Raw genomic sequence first — 14658 nt, 5'->3', positions numbered from 1 at the left:
TGTCAAACAATCAGCCTCATTTGATTTGGTTTGCCATGCAAAAAAGAAAAAAAAATAAAAGAAAAAAGTGTCCAAAACGTCACCGTTTTTAAGGTTCGATAGTATTTTTGTAAAATATATATATATATATATATTTTATTGAGTGGTGATACATATATTAGTTAATATATATATGTTAATATATTAATTAATAGGGTCTTGCTACATCCTCTAAAATTTTTCACCCTAATCCCCTAATTTCCATATCAAGTTTAAAAAAAAAAAAAAAAGGAAAAAGTTGCCCAAAATAGAAATTAGAGGAATTAGGAAGAAAAATTTTAAGGCTCTAAATCATTTTCTTAATTAATATTATATTATTATTACTGACTTACTTATTATATAAAGGGCAAATTACATATACACCCCTCGAGGTTTGGTTAAATTACAGATACCCCCTGAGGTTTCGGAAATTACATCCCGCCCCCTGAGGTTTGTATTTTCATAACAATTTACCCCCTGAGGTTTATATTTCATAACAAATTACCCCCTAATTTCTTATGCAAATATAGCATTCAGGGGGGAATTCGTAATTTCTCAAACCTCAGGGGTATTTGTAATTTAGCCAAACCTCAAGGAGTGTATATGTAATTTGTCCTTATATAAATTATAAATATTTAAAATCTCTTAAATTAAACGCGTAATATATTAATTAGTAGCGTAATATATTAATTAGTATATTAGTATATATAACATAATTCTATATTTTTTTTTTTCAAAGTTGTTCTGCTAGCAGCACAGCAACCCAGTTTCCCAAGAAAAGTGAGGAGAGAGATTAGGGTTCGGCGCTGAGTGCGATTTTGAAGTAGATGTCGATTGGGCATGATGTGTATTATTTGTATGTGCAGATGAATGAACAAGTATGGCGTGTTACTAAATTAGGAGACGAGAGTCAACCTCGGCCTGAGTTTGAACTAGTTTGTGATAATTCCAATGGTGAATTACCGATTGGAATGGGATGTATGTCTGTGAATTCCAAATTGCACATGGTTGGGGGTCAAAAAGAGCAGAAAATCACCGAAGATGATGATGATAGTTCTTCTGAGGTTGATTGTGTTCCTAATTTAAAATCATTTGTCTTGAATTTGGATGCAATTCGCATCTGCGAGGATTTACCTAGTATGCGTGGTCAAAAGTTCAATCCTCTTGTAGTCAGTGTTAATGATAAATTTTATGTTCTGGCTAGACGACCAATTTACAACTATGACAAAGCACTTGAGCAGCCTGTTCTCGAGGTTTTTGATCCAGTGGAAAGAGCTCCCTAGACCGCCCTGGACTGACCCTGCCCAATTTAAATTAGGTGGCAATTATATCTATCATCACTTTGTTTGGGGTCATAAGATAGTGTTTTGCACCCAGGCAGGTTTCTACATTTTTGACACTGACATGAATAAATGGGATTTTACTGATGAGAAGTTGTCTCCTTTCCCTATTATCTCGTGCTTCCGCTGAATACGATGGGTTTTTAATTGCCATGCCATGGGACCATCAACAGCTCATTGCTTACCGGTTGGATTCGGATGCGGATGCGGATGCGATTGCCAAGCCTTATCCTTATCAGGTGCTAGATGAGCTTTGGCCTGTGTTCAATCCTCCATTTGCTTGATGCGAATTCCAGGGCTTTCTTACCCATTTGGGTGATGGTGATGGTGATGGTGGCCGTAGAATGTGTTTATTGTATGCCGGTTTCGATTACTATAATAGGTGGTGTGCACGTGTAGCTAACTTTCAGGTTTCCATCTCATGTAATGATGCTGGTGATCGGTTCCTCTATGCATATCTTGAGACCCTGCAACATTATGATTTTGAGAAATTTGATAATCCTGCTAGATGGATTAATTCTGCTTTTGTCATGTACGTTAGGCAAATATTTTTTTTTGGATTCCTTCGACTAATTTATATGTTTCATTTGCTTTCCTTTTTTTATTTTTATTTTTTATGTTGCCTTTGTGTTCAGTACACTTGTGTTATGTATTGATACATACGGAATCAAATGGCATGTAACTGCCCGCTTGTCCCTCAATGTTAATATGACTTTGACTTGGGCAATTTATGCAATATTTGTTTACCTTCCTGCCCTGCCTGTTGTGTTATAGTCTTCATCATCTAGTCTATGAATTTTGAACTTGATGCCCAAAGTAGCATGGGTAGGATGGGCAATGGAAGAAATTATGTGCTACACTCCTCTTCGTTATCTGGTTTAGTCCATGCCAAATTGCGTTTATGTGGGCAGCTAGAGAACTTTATCACTTTGTTGGTGGTCAGTTGTTTATCTATTTTATTAAGTTGTGATTTAATGATATCATTTCTTAGAACACTCTTTGTTAAGTGGCAGAAGCTCCTTTCTATGAAGTTTCAACTTTATATGGTTGCAAGATTTTGTTGTGTAGTTAGCAAGCATGTGAAATTTAAGGAAAGTTAAAAAGGAATATAACTTTGATATTTAGGAAAATATCCAAATAAAAGTTAATAGCTACGGTAAGTGCTTTTGGCCATTAGTGTTGGTATTTTTTTTTGTCTATAGTATTTTTGGCCTCCTTTTTCAGGATAATAAACATAGTGAAATTTCAATAATTTGAATATAGTTTTCCATCAGGTTTGAGCATTTTGTCAATCGAGCCTACAACATTTTGAGCTGCATAGAAATTTTGATAAACCAAAAAGTAGTATATGGAATTCATATTGTTGTAGTTTTACTTGTTAGAGCAAGCATTAGACCTCCTTTTCATCTAACTCTTTTGGCTCTCTCTTACCCTCTATCTAGGTGTGATTATTTGAACAAGCATGATGTTGAGGCTGATAAAAGTTTAATGGATGCATGTCTTTCTGGATCAGACAGGTATGTTCTCTCTTGATTGCATTTAGTAATGGTTTATGAAGTATGGACACAGACACAGACACTGGACACGGCAATTTTTTAAAAATGGGGACACGGACACGGCAAATTTTTTTTTATAAATATTTTTATTTTAATATACGTCAATTATTTTATTTATTATTATATTTTTTTAAATAATGTGTTTCTGATAATTTTTTATTTTATTTTATATACATGTGTTTTTTTATTAATATGTATAAATAGTATATAATATGTTATATATACGTATAAAATAATATTGTCTTATTAATAGTATCTTATACAGTATATACTAATATATATATATATATATATATGATAAGAAAGAAGGCGAGAGGGACAGAGTTGGCGAGAGAGATAGAGACGTGAGCGAGAGAGAGAGAGAGAGAGAGAGAGGTGCTTATGGTGGAAGTCATGAAGTCGAAGGGATACAAATCGTCGACGACTAGATGTCAATGAGGCGATTGGATGTTCGATTGATCAACTGGATGTCTTCGATCGCGCGACAGGTTTGTCTCTTCACTCTCTTCCTGCGCACTCTCTCCTTTGTCTCACTCCTCGCCGTGTCTCATGCCGTGTCCAGATCTGGACACGCATGTCCCCTACAAAAAAAAACAATTAAATTAAAGGGACATGGCAGATGGTGTGTCCCGTACGTGTCCCTGTGTGTCCCTATGTCCTAGGTTGGTCCCCGTGTCCGACACTGCCACGACGCTGATTTTGCCGTGTCCATGCTTCATAGGTAATGGTCATTGTATTTGTTATTACATTCCATTTCGAATTTTCAAAATATTGTTATAATTGTGCAATGTTTTTGTAACTTGTTATCATTCTTTTATTGTGCCAATGCTCTTGTTTATAAAATTGAGTTGTATGACAAAATAGACAAGGAACGCATTTCGTCCCTAATGTTTGGAAATCCACCATGATGCTTGTGTAGAAATTGTTTCCCTCGAAAATATTCCTTTCTAAATAACAAAATGGCCGACATATAATGATAAGTTACTCTTTAAATCATCGACAAGGGTGCTGCATCGTTGAAGTTTTGTTGTGAAAGTTAGCTGGCATGTGAATGTTAAGAATAGTTAAAAGAAATATAACTCTATTAGTATCTTTTTTGTCTCTAGAATATTGGCCTTTTTTTTTAGGATAAACGCAATGAAAATTATTTAAATCTTGTTTTCCATAAGGTTTTTGAGTACTTTATCAATGGAATCTAAAACATGTGAGGCTGCTTAGAAATTTGGGCAAATTTCACTTTACTCTTTTATGGTTTAGCCCATGTGCGGATTTCCCCCCTTGTCATTTGGAAATGACCACATAATCCCATGTGGTTTGTAGACTAAAATGCACCGTTAACTTTTCCGTCTAAGTTGACAAGCTATGAGAGCCACACGCTTCTGTAGAGAGAGAGTCAAATTTTAATATGAAAATATCCTTTCTACATCTTCAAATTTACAAAAAAATGCCATTTTTTCTTTTTATATTTTTTATTGTTTCTCTCTCTATAACTTTTTCCCCAACCATTAGTACCTCCTCTCTCCCTTCTTCTTTTCATTTTTTGATTCCCCCTAATCAACCTCCATTGTTGTGTACTACTGCAGCTTCTCCCATGACTGCCACTGGTGACCACCCTTACCCCTCTCTCTCCTCCCCTCAAACCACCACCCACATCCATCGCACCTTTGCAGCCCCTCCCTAAGCACGCCATCCTTGAACCCCCTCCCGCCTCCCACAACAACCTAGTTAACCCTTCCGATCAGTCTCGCAGCCACCGCCCTCCAAATCAAGTCGGGATTCATGAATTTTTAATGTCCAACCAACAAGATAGATTGACCAACTCACACCATATATTTGATAAGAGTAATTGAGCATATTAAGCACCATCATCACACACAGCAGCATCATCAACGACAGTATTTATGCAATGTTTGCTTTAATATTAATTGTTCAAATGTAACACTTCTTTGATCCCAAACTCTCTTTCTCTCTCTCTATATACATAAAAATATATATTTAATAGATAAAGAGAATCTTTCTGGAGGTAGTGTGTTTGGGTAAGTGGAAGCAGTGTGTTGAAGTAGTCTGTTTGAACAAATGAAAATTGGTACAAAAATATTTTACTCTTAATAAATGGTGAGAATGGGTGATTGATTTTTTTGATGTGGAGTCGTGTGTGTGCCACTTAGGTTGCTTGCAGAATTTAGAAGGGAATTTGTTACAGTTGGCAGCCATGGATGGAAGAAAGAATATATATATATATATATATAGGTTTAATTGAGAATAGAAGAGAGGAAGAAGATGAGGCTATAAAGTCAATCTCTATGTTTGGTTACCTCTTGTTCTATTTTAGTAACTTTATGATTTTTTGGCTAAAATGTGAGATAAAAAAAAACTAGTATGTTTGGGATGACTTTTTGATTTTTTAAGAAAAAAAAAAGTACAAAAAAGTAGAGAGAAAAGAGAATCTTTGACTTTTTTGTATTGTTTGTTGGCCTTTTGGCTTTTTAGTGACTTTTTGACTTTTAGGCTAAAATTGTTGTGGGTTGCCAAATGGTTGTGCGTTTTGGCTCACAAACCACATGGGGGTTATGTGGTTATTTCCAAATGACAAGGGAGTTCTCTGCACATGGGTCAAAACCATAAGGGGTTAAAGTGAAATTTACCCCAAAAATTCTGATGAACCTAAAATAGTTTTGCTTGAAGATGCATGGAATTAATTTGTTGTAGTTTTGCTTGTCAATGCAAACATTCAATCTCCTTTTTATTTTACTTTGTTCTCTTTCTCTTCACATCCATCTTCAAGAGCATTGAGACTTTTTTTTTTTTTTTTGGATAGGGGTGATCATTTGAACGATCACGATGTTGAGGCTAATGCAAGTTTCATGGATGCATATCTTGCTGGATCGGATGAGTATGTTCTCTATTGATTGCGTTTAGTAATGATTAATGTATTTGTTATTATATTTCATTTCGAATTTCAAAATATTGTTTCGAGTATGCAACATTTTGATAATTTGTTAATATTTCACTATTGTGGCATTGCTCTTGTTTATGAAATTGAGCAGTGTAATAAAATAGACCCAGAACACGTTTCTTGCTTAATTTTTGGAAATACACACATGATGCTTTTATGTAGAAATTGTTTTCCTCCAAAATTGTCACGCCCCAAATATTCACACAAGTAAATCCCAATATTAACGTCATTCCCAACTTTCCAACATTAGCATTCATAATCACTAAGAGATTTACAAAAGGAGGCCCCACATGAGAGTCTACATTCAACAACCTTAATACATGAATCTATAGCATGTGGTATAATGGTTCAGTGCAAATAAATGCCCTCAAGGGCTACAAAGTCTAAGGCTTAAGTCTGCTTACACAAAAGTGGTTGCTTGAACCCACACACATCTAGCCCTTGGCTTACAAAAAATTAGTACAACAAAAACAAGAGCCTTGTGCTCTCAACACATATCCCACACCTTTAATTTGGTGGAATCACCATATCTTTTCCAGTACAAAATCTCATAGGGTGAACATAAAGCCTAGTAGGAAATTCTTACCAAAGTATATACATTTTATACGATCCTCATGAAGTGAAATGCATATGCCATGTCATGTTCAAAAACGCATCTTTATCTTTTGAAAACCTTTATGCACAATGAAACCTTAAAATTTCAACCATTCATTAATTTTCAATAAAGTTTAAGGGACGGTAAATACAACTCAGGTAATCCTTAGGTTGGTGTCTACAAGTAGGCATAACCAGCACTACTAAATCCCTGCTTTACCGGTAGCTAACCATAAGGCACGTGGTACCTCCTCTGCGTGTGTTTTCAGTCTTTCACTTTGGACACTCAGACCAACTTAAACAATACCAACCAATCTACACCCCCTATCCGGACTTACTAAACGTATTTACCCCAACAACAATTCAATATGATTTATCTCATAAACAATTTATTTCTCAATGCAATAGTTTTCAAATCTCAATTTGAAATTCATAATAATCAAATGAAATGGAATGCCAATGTAACATGTATCAATGCATTACAAAATTGTTTCTATTTTCATTTCCTCCACACAATTTTCCATTGTGATCAAAATTTCCATTTCTCTTCTCAATGTAATTTCATAAAATATATATATACACATATATATCAATTGAGAAGTAACAACATATCCACATTTTATGCATTGTCTTCAACTTAGTCATTTCAAGACCCACATTTTATGCATTGTCTTCAACTTAGTCATTTCAAGACTATATCAACATTCTTAAACTATAAGTTTCCAAAACCAACCATTTCTCATATTCCATAGAACTTCTCATTTACATACAACAATGTGAAATTCTCAATCATTCATTCACTTTGACAAGCAAGAAACTCATGAAATCTCAACATCTCTCCAAAGTTCCAAATTTCTAGGTTTTCACCAAAAACTAGACATTTTCCCCATTTTTGAAAGAATTTTTCTAAAACAACATCCCTCCCTAACAATATAGTTCAAAACCCGCAAGAGTTTTTAGAAAACAAGGAGTGAACCTATTTTTAAAATCATCAAACACTCTTGAGCCAAAATTGAATTTCAATACCACAAGAAGGAGTTCCAAAATCAACATAATCTTACAAAAATATATATATAACTCTAAGAAAATCCCTACCTCAAGTTTTAGAGAAGAAAAGATGAGAAACCTCCAAATTTGATGGCATTGAAGATCGATCTCCAAAGCACAAAATGAAGCTCTCGATCAGCTCTCTAAAATTAATGAAGGATGTTGGGTCAAAATTCCAATGGATTGAAAGAAATCAAGAGTTTACGGTGGTAGGTGGAGGTTTTTAGAGAGAAGGGAGAGGAAAAGATATTTTTAGAGAGAGAGATATGTAAAAAGTGAGATACACTCAGCCCAAGGAGAAGAAAAAGAGCAGATTTTCGGACTCACCGCATTTTTGCACGTGCGGCATGTCCTTCCACACGTGCGGCACTCACCCCCGCACGTGCGGCTCACTCCTCCGCAATTGTACTCCACTCGTGCAATTAAAGCAGTCTTGCACATTCGACAAACCCTGCTCATCGCACGTGCGGCATCACCCCCGCACGTGCGGCTCTTCTTCCGCACGTGCGGCCCAAGCTGCCACACGTGCGGTCCTGTCTCCCAACCAGAAGTTTCACAGTTGAACCCGAGACACCCCGGATCCAACCTCACGCCTCCCGAAACAAGCGAAACTGAACACTGGAATAAAATAAAGACAAGGATCTGAAGAAAGTTTCAAGAATGGTGAACCCAACGGTCGACAGGACCTCAAATTAATCTTTGGCACTCCAAACACAAGCAGACCAAACACAAAAGAAGAAAACAAGACGGGTTACGTACCCGGTCATCACAAAAATATCCCTTTTAATGACAAAAAATATATAATGATAAGCATGCATTCTTTGAACATTAACAAGGATACTAGATCTTTGAAGTTTTGTTGTGGAGTTAGCAGGCATGTAAAAGTTAAGGACCATTGAAAGGAATTTAACTCTAATCTTATTCGTGAAATCATCTAGATAAAAGTTAATAGGTACGTTAAGTCCTTTTAGCCTGCAAGTGTTGCTATCATTTATGTCTAGTATTTTGACCTTGTTTTCAGGATAAACACTGTGAAATTGAATTATTTGAATCTTGTTTTTCATTAGGTTTGAGTACTTTATCAATCGAGCCTACAACATGTGAAGTTGCTTAGAAATTTTGATGAACCTAAAGTAGTTTTGCTTGAGGAAGATGTATGGAATTCATTTTGTTGTATTTTTACTTGTCAATGCAAACATTCGACCTCCTTTTCATTATACTTTGTTCACTATCTCTTAGCCTCTCTATCTTGTTCAGAACTGAGACTTGTTCTTTTATATTATTATTATTATTATTTATTGTGTGGATAGGTGTGATTACATGAACGAGCATTATGATGAGACTAATGCAAGTTTCATGGATACATATCCTTCTAGATAATATGAGTATGTTTTCTGTTCATTGCATTTAGTATTGATTAATGTCTTTGTTATTACATTCCATTTTGAATTTCACAATAATTTTATGAGTGTGACATTTTCGTAATTTGTTAATATTCATGTATTGTGGGGCATTGCTCTTGTTTTTGAAATTGAGCAGTATGACAAAATAGACGGCGAACACATTTCCCACCTAATGTGTGGAAATAAACACATGATGCTTTTATGTAGAAATTGTTATTCTCCAAAATATTCATTTCTAATAACAAAAATGCCCTAATATATTGATAAGCCTGAATTCTTCTTTGGATCATTGACAAGGGTACTGGATCTTTGAAGTTTTGTTGTGGAGTTAAAAGGCTTGTGAAAGTTAAGGCTAGTTGAAAACAATATAACTCTATCATATTTGGGAAATTATCCAGATGAAAGTTAATGGCTACATTAAATGCTACTGGCCTATAAGTGGTGGTATCTTTTTCGTCTCTGGTATTTTGGCCTCCTTTTTCATGATAAACATAGTGAAACTTGAATTATTTGTGTATTTTGGCCTCCTTTTTCATGATAAACACAATGAAACTTGAATTATGTGTGTACTTCATCAATTGATCCTACAACATGTGAAGTTGCTAAGAAATTTTGATGAACCTAAAGCAATTTTGCTTGAAGAAGATATAATGAATTCATTTTGTTGTAGTTTTACTTGTCAATGCATTTGTTCAACCTCCTTTTCATTTTACTTTGTTCGCTCTCTCTTAGCCTCCATCTTGATGAGCACCGAGACTTTTTATTGTTTTTGTTTTTGGAATAGGCCTTATTATTTTTGAACAAGCATGAAGTTGAGGCTGATACAAGTTTCGGGGAAGCATATTTTTCTAGATCAGATGATTATGTTCTCTTTTGATTGCGTTTAGAAATGATTAATGTATTTGTTCTTACATTCTGACATGGGTAAGCCCATAAAGGCTACAGCCCACTATAAACAACCCAAGCCCATCACTTAGGGCCCAACACATAATTCAACTACTGAGGCCCAACATGGCTGGAACTCAACATGGCATTAAGAACCAATGACACTTAGACACGTGGCAGGTGAAGGACAAGCCACATAAGCAGACAAAGATCTTGCAAAGTTATTACATTGCACATCAGCCATTAATTAAGCCCCTTACAGCATTTATTGCGACAGGCCCTTCCCGTCGAGACAGAACGGCCTCACCATGAACAAGGCAAGCTGGAGCATAGACTTTCGGCCAAGATAGCAGGTCGGAAGGGACAACGAAATGATTACCAAAGGATATAAGCAGACATCGAAGACAAGAAGAAGGTTAAGCTTTCTATCTCTAATCCATCTCTACACTCCATCTCTCTTTCTAACTTGCTCGTCGGAGGGTTCGTTGGGGGACTCCCCATTCCCCGTTGAACTCTTGTGCAGGTTCCTCTGTGGGCTTGGTCACCCGGACACTGGTTTGGGAAGCGTAGATCAATCTGACCCGTTCCATCTAGAACTCGCAGTATCATCAATTGGCGCCATTTGTGGGAATCGCTTTGCTCTGCACCAGTTGTGCTCATTGTCGTCGGAGACCCTATCCCAATAACCCTTTCCTGCCACCCATCAAGGTGTATGGTCACGACTAGATCCATGGCTTCTCACCACAATGTTGCCGACCACCAAGCCGACCCTCCTAATCTAAACAACCCACCACAGTATTTCATCGAGCTCACTAACAGCATTAATCGCCTAGCCGAGCAAAACCAAGCCCTAATTAATGCTCTACTCCAAAGAAACCCTCCTATGCCTCCTCCACCACCTCCAGATATCCCACCCCACCAAGAACGAGCCCCGAGCCACACTATCCAGCAGCCCCATCCGCCCAACTTGGAGGGGTTGCGACCGACCGCCCCCCCCGATATGAACCTACCCCCTCGGGCCCCACATCCATCGGTCTAGGCACCTACCCCCGAGGGAGAGGCCAGTAGCTTCCAGCCCTTGTTCCCTTCCGGTGGTGACAACGTCCCTTTCTGGGATTCAGAACTCCGAGCCATGAAACTCCAGCTCCAGGGAGTCATGCAGAACATACCGAATAAACCATCCACCACAGCCAACTCACCATTCGTTGCCTCCATCCAAGACAAACCTCTACCGCCTAAGTTCAAAATGCCCACTATCGACTCTTTTGATGGTACAACAGACCCAGTCGATCACTTGGAGACCTACTGAACCCTCATGATCCTCCATGCATTTCCCGATGAAATCATGTGTCGGGCTTTCCTCGTAACACACTCAAAGGGTCGGCTCGACTTTGGTTTAGTCAACTACCAGCAGACTCTGTTTCCACTTTCCAGTACCTCAGTGACTTCTCCTCAACCATTTCATTGGAGCCCAGCGCCAGCGACGTTCGGTAACCCAACTCCTCAATATCCGTCAGACCGAGGGGGAGTCGCTGCGCAGTTTCGTTACCCGCTTCAACACCGAAGCCTTGCAGGTAGCGGAAAACGATGACAAGGTCATCCTTACGGCTTTCATGGCCGGTCTACGGTCGTCTGACTTCCTTTTCTCCCTCTCTAAAAACCCCCCGACCTCCATAGCAACCCTACTCTCCAAAGCCCAAAAATACATGAACGCCGAAGATTCCCTAGCCGTCCAACAAGATCCTATAGCCAAAAACCCGAACCCAGAGAGAAAAGAAATGACTCAGAAACTAGAAACACCCAGTACACTCACCAAACACCTCAGTATATCGACCGACCACCCCGAGCTGACCGGTCGGCGTCAACTCGACCGCCCGATCGGTTCGAAAGATACACACCTCTCAACTCCCCCATGGAACAAGTCTTGAACCAGATTTAGCGAGATTATCCCCTCAAATAGCCCCAACCGTCGCGGTCTCCTAACCGGCGAGACTAGTCCAAATACTGCCGCTTCCACCAGGACCACGGCCATAACACTGAAGAGTGTGCTAACCTCAAAGACTAGGTCGAGGGCCTGATCCGTCAGGGACGTCTCAGTCGGTTTACGGAAGCCCGCTCCCAGCAGAGGCAAAGGACTGAACCCACCAGAAACAAACGCCGACGCACCTCTCCACAGCAACCAGCACAACTCAACCAAGGTCATGATCGCCCTCCACAGCAACCCCGAGCACAAGATAACCCCGCTTCACCTGTTGGAGAAATCAGAGTTATTGTTGGCGGGCTTGCTTGTGGAGAACCATCCCTCTCGGCCCAGCGGGCAGAACTCAGAAAAATAAGGTAGGGCTCAGACAAAGAAGTTGCCCCATTGGACCGCCCTGCTAAACAGCCCAAACAGTGGATGGAGCCCATCATCTTCATGGAGGCTGACTGCATAGGCATCTGTTATCCTCATGATGACCCTTTCGTCATCTCTGCCCTTCTCTCCAACTACAAAGTTAGACGGGTTCTCGTCGACAATGGCAGTTCTTTCGACATCATCTTCCTAAATGCCTTTCGCCAGCTCAAGATCGGGGAGGAAAGTCTGTCTCCTCTCCAAACCCCATTGGTCGGTTTCACTGGACACCGGGTGACCTCCATCGGCTCCATCGATCTTTCCATCACAATCGGCGAATACCCGCGGTAGATCACAAAGTTACTCACCTTCCTTGTTGTCGACTGCCCCTTTGCTTACAACATCATGAAGAGCCTCAGCCAGACTGAGCATGAAAAGCCGGATTGAGTCAGTTAAAGCCTTAACCAGACTGAGCATGAAAAGCCTCAGCTAGACTGAGCACGAAGAGCCTCAGCTAGACTGAGTCAGTTAAAGCCTCAGCCAGACTGAGCATGAAAAGCCTCAGCCAGACTGAGCATGAAAAGCCTCAGCCAAACTGAGTCAATTAAAGCCTCAGCCAGACTGAGCATGAAGAGCTCAGCCAGACTGAGTTACTTGAAGAGTCAGCCCGACCGAGTTAATCATGGCTCAACCCAAATTGAGCACGAATGAAGAGTTCGGCCAAGGCCATTCTTGCAATTTCATGATTGTGGCATAGTTGCCATACTTAATCGGATTCCAGGTCCATGATTTCACGCATTTGAACATTCTTTCCATTTTTTAACTTTTATTTCCCAACCAAGTCTTTCATTTCTCAACACTCTTACAACACGCATTAAAACTTCACATTTTAAGACCTTTACATTACAACGTTCTTATTGATAACACCCTTTGCATCATAATTTTCTCACAAGCTACCTTGGCTTCTTACTTCTCAATTTTCACTACAATTTATACACTAGCCTTATTTGCACAACCATTCTCATTCTTTTCAAATTTACAAAAATAAAGGCCACAGTGTGACAAACACAACTCAAAATTTTATTTATTCACAGACTTATACATAAGTTTACTACAGAAGTTACATGCCCAACAACAAAAAAGAGAAGGAAAAACAACCACAAACAACGCAGCAATAAATTATTTATTTATTTATTTACAAACGAAGTACAAAAATTTTACATTGTTCATTCCTCCTCACTCGAAACAAGATCTTCTTTGTCAACTCCTTCATCTAAGGGGGTCTGAGCCACATCGTCTTCCTCTACTCTAACATTGTTGAAGTCCAAGTCTGGAAACAACTCTTCAGTCTTTCGCTTGAACGTTTTCTAGCCGCTGTCCCAGAACTCAACAATCTCATGTTTGTAGAAGTCCGACCGCTGGAAGCTCTGAATCACTTCTTCTTCACTCCTGCTCCCAGCGGTCGCTCCCGATGGGCCAGCCCCCCCAGACCTCTCTCTTGCCAAGCTAATGGCGATTGCGGCATCAATAGCCATCTGAAAGTCGGCGGACCGCTTGAACTGTTCTACCATTACGACGCACAGGTCGGGGTACGCCGCCCTCTCAGATGTTAGCTTGCTCCTTTCTTCCTCCAAGGCCCTCTCCAGCCCTGCCTTTTTCGCCGCCGCCTTGGCGCGCTTGTCTGCCAACTCCTTCTCCAACCTAGCGATCTTCGAATCTGCTTCTTCTTTTTCCTTGATCGACTAGGCCCGTAGATCCTCATTGCAAGTCATGGCCTCATCCCACCGTTCGTTGGCGACAGTGCAGGCCTTCTGCGCCTCTTCCAGCTTCTTCTGCTCGCTCCCCAATTGGAACTCGAGCGATACCACCTTACGGCGTTCCGTCTCCAGCTCTAACTTGGTTGCGAGCAGCTCAGCATTGGCTTGGTCGGCTGAATAGCCCTACACCATCGCCAACACTTCCATCTTTTTGGCTTTCTGGGCCTCTTCCAACCCCTTAGCACACACACTCCGTGCGGTCCTCCTCCACCCCGCAGTTTCCCTCCTTAAACTTTCCAGTTGGGCCTTCGCCTCCTCCAACTTTACCTTTAGTGGCCCCACTTCGCCTTTGGCAGCCGCAGCTTTTCTCAGTAGGGCTCCTGCTAAGGCAGTTGCCTCCATCTGAGCAGAGCACAACCCCTTTAGCAGTTCGGCCTCAGTGAAACTGGCCATCGAACGCACTGCCGCCTCCTCCACCACGCCCAAGAGCCGGTCGGCAGCAGTCTTGGCTGGGCCTCTTTCTCCCTCCAGTCGCCCAGAAACTGCTGGAGCGTGGTAGATAGCAGTTTTCAATTTGACCCCCTCTCCCTCTCCTTGGGGAGCAGCCCCTCCCTCTGGTTGTTGCTTTGCCCTCTCTTCAGACCCAGTCGCCCTATCTTTAACTTGTTTTTCAGGGCCAGTCGCCCCATTCATCATCTCTTTTGATGCCTCTTCGAACCACACTTCGGGGGCCTCCTCCACCGTTACCTCCTTCCTCCTCTTTAAGGCGG

The 14658-nt window shown here is 40.2% G+C and overlaps 2 protein-coding genes across 9 annotated transcripts in view; both read left to right on the top strand.

Moving 5' to 3' along the window:
• LOC114263522 (uncharacterized) overlaps positions 1–14658 on the top strand; it is a 153418-nt gene that overhangs the window by 111906 nt on the left and 26854 nt on the right. The window lies entirely within an intron of this gene.
• LOC114263517 (uncharacterized) overlaps positions 742–14658 on the top strand; it is a 34908-nt gene continuing 20991 nt past the window's right edge. For 7 of the 8 annotated variants that reach the window (XM_028204077.2, XM_082869523.1, XM_028204078.2 and 4 more), the window contains exons 1-3: positions 742–1890; positions 2801–2875; positions 5733–5807. In XM_028204077.2, the coding sequence (XP_028059878.2) occupies positions 1703–1890; positions 2801–2875; positions 5733–5807 (338 nt within the window). In that variant the 5' untranslated portion in view covers positions 742–1702. The remainder of the gene's footprint in view (positions 1891–2800; positions 2876–5732; positions 5808–14658) is intronic. The other variant, XM_082869524.1, reaches the window with a different exon arrangement.

Source organism: Camellia sinensis, chromosome 5 (genome assembly GCF_055761805.1).
Source record: "Camellia sinensis isolate YWXY chromosome 5, ASM5576180v1, whole genome shotgun sequence".
Lineage (NCBI taxonomy): Eukaryota > Viridiplantae > Streptophyta > Magnoliopsida > Ericales > Theaceae > Camellia > Camellia sinensis.
The sequence above is the reverse complement of the archived record's forward strand: the minus strand, read 5'-3'. Positions and strand labels throughout refer to the sequence as shown.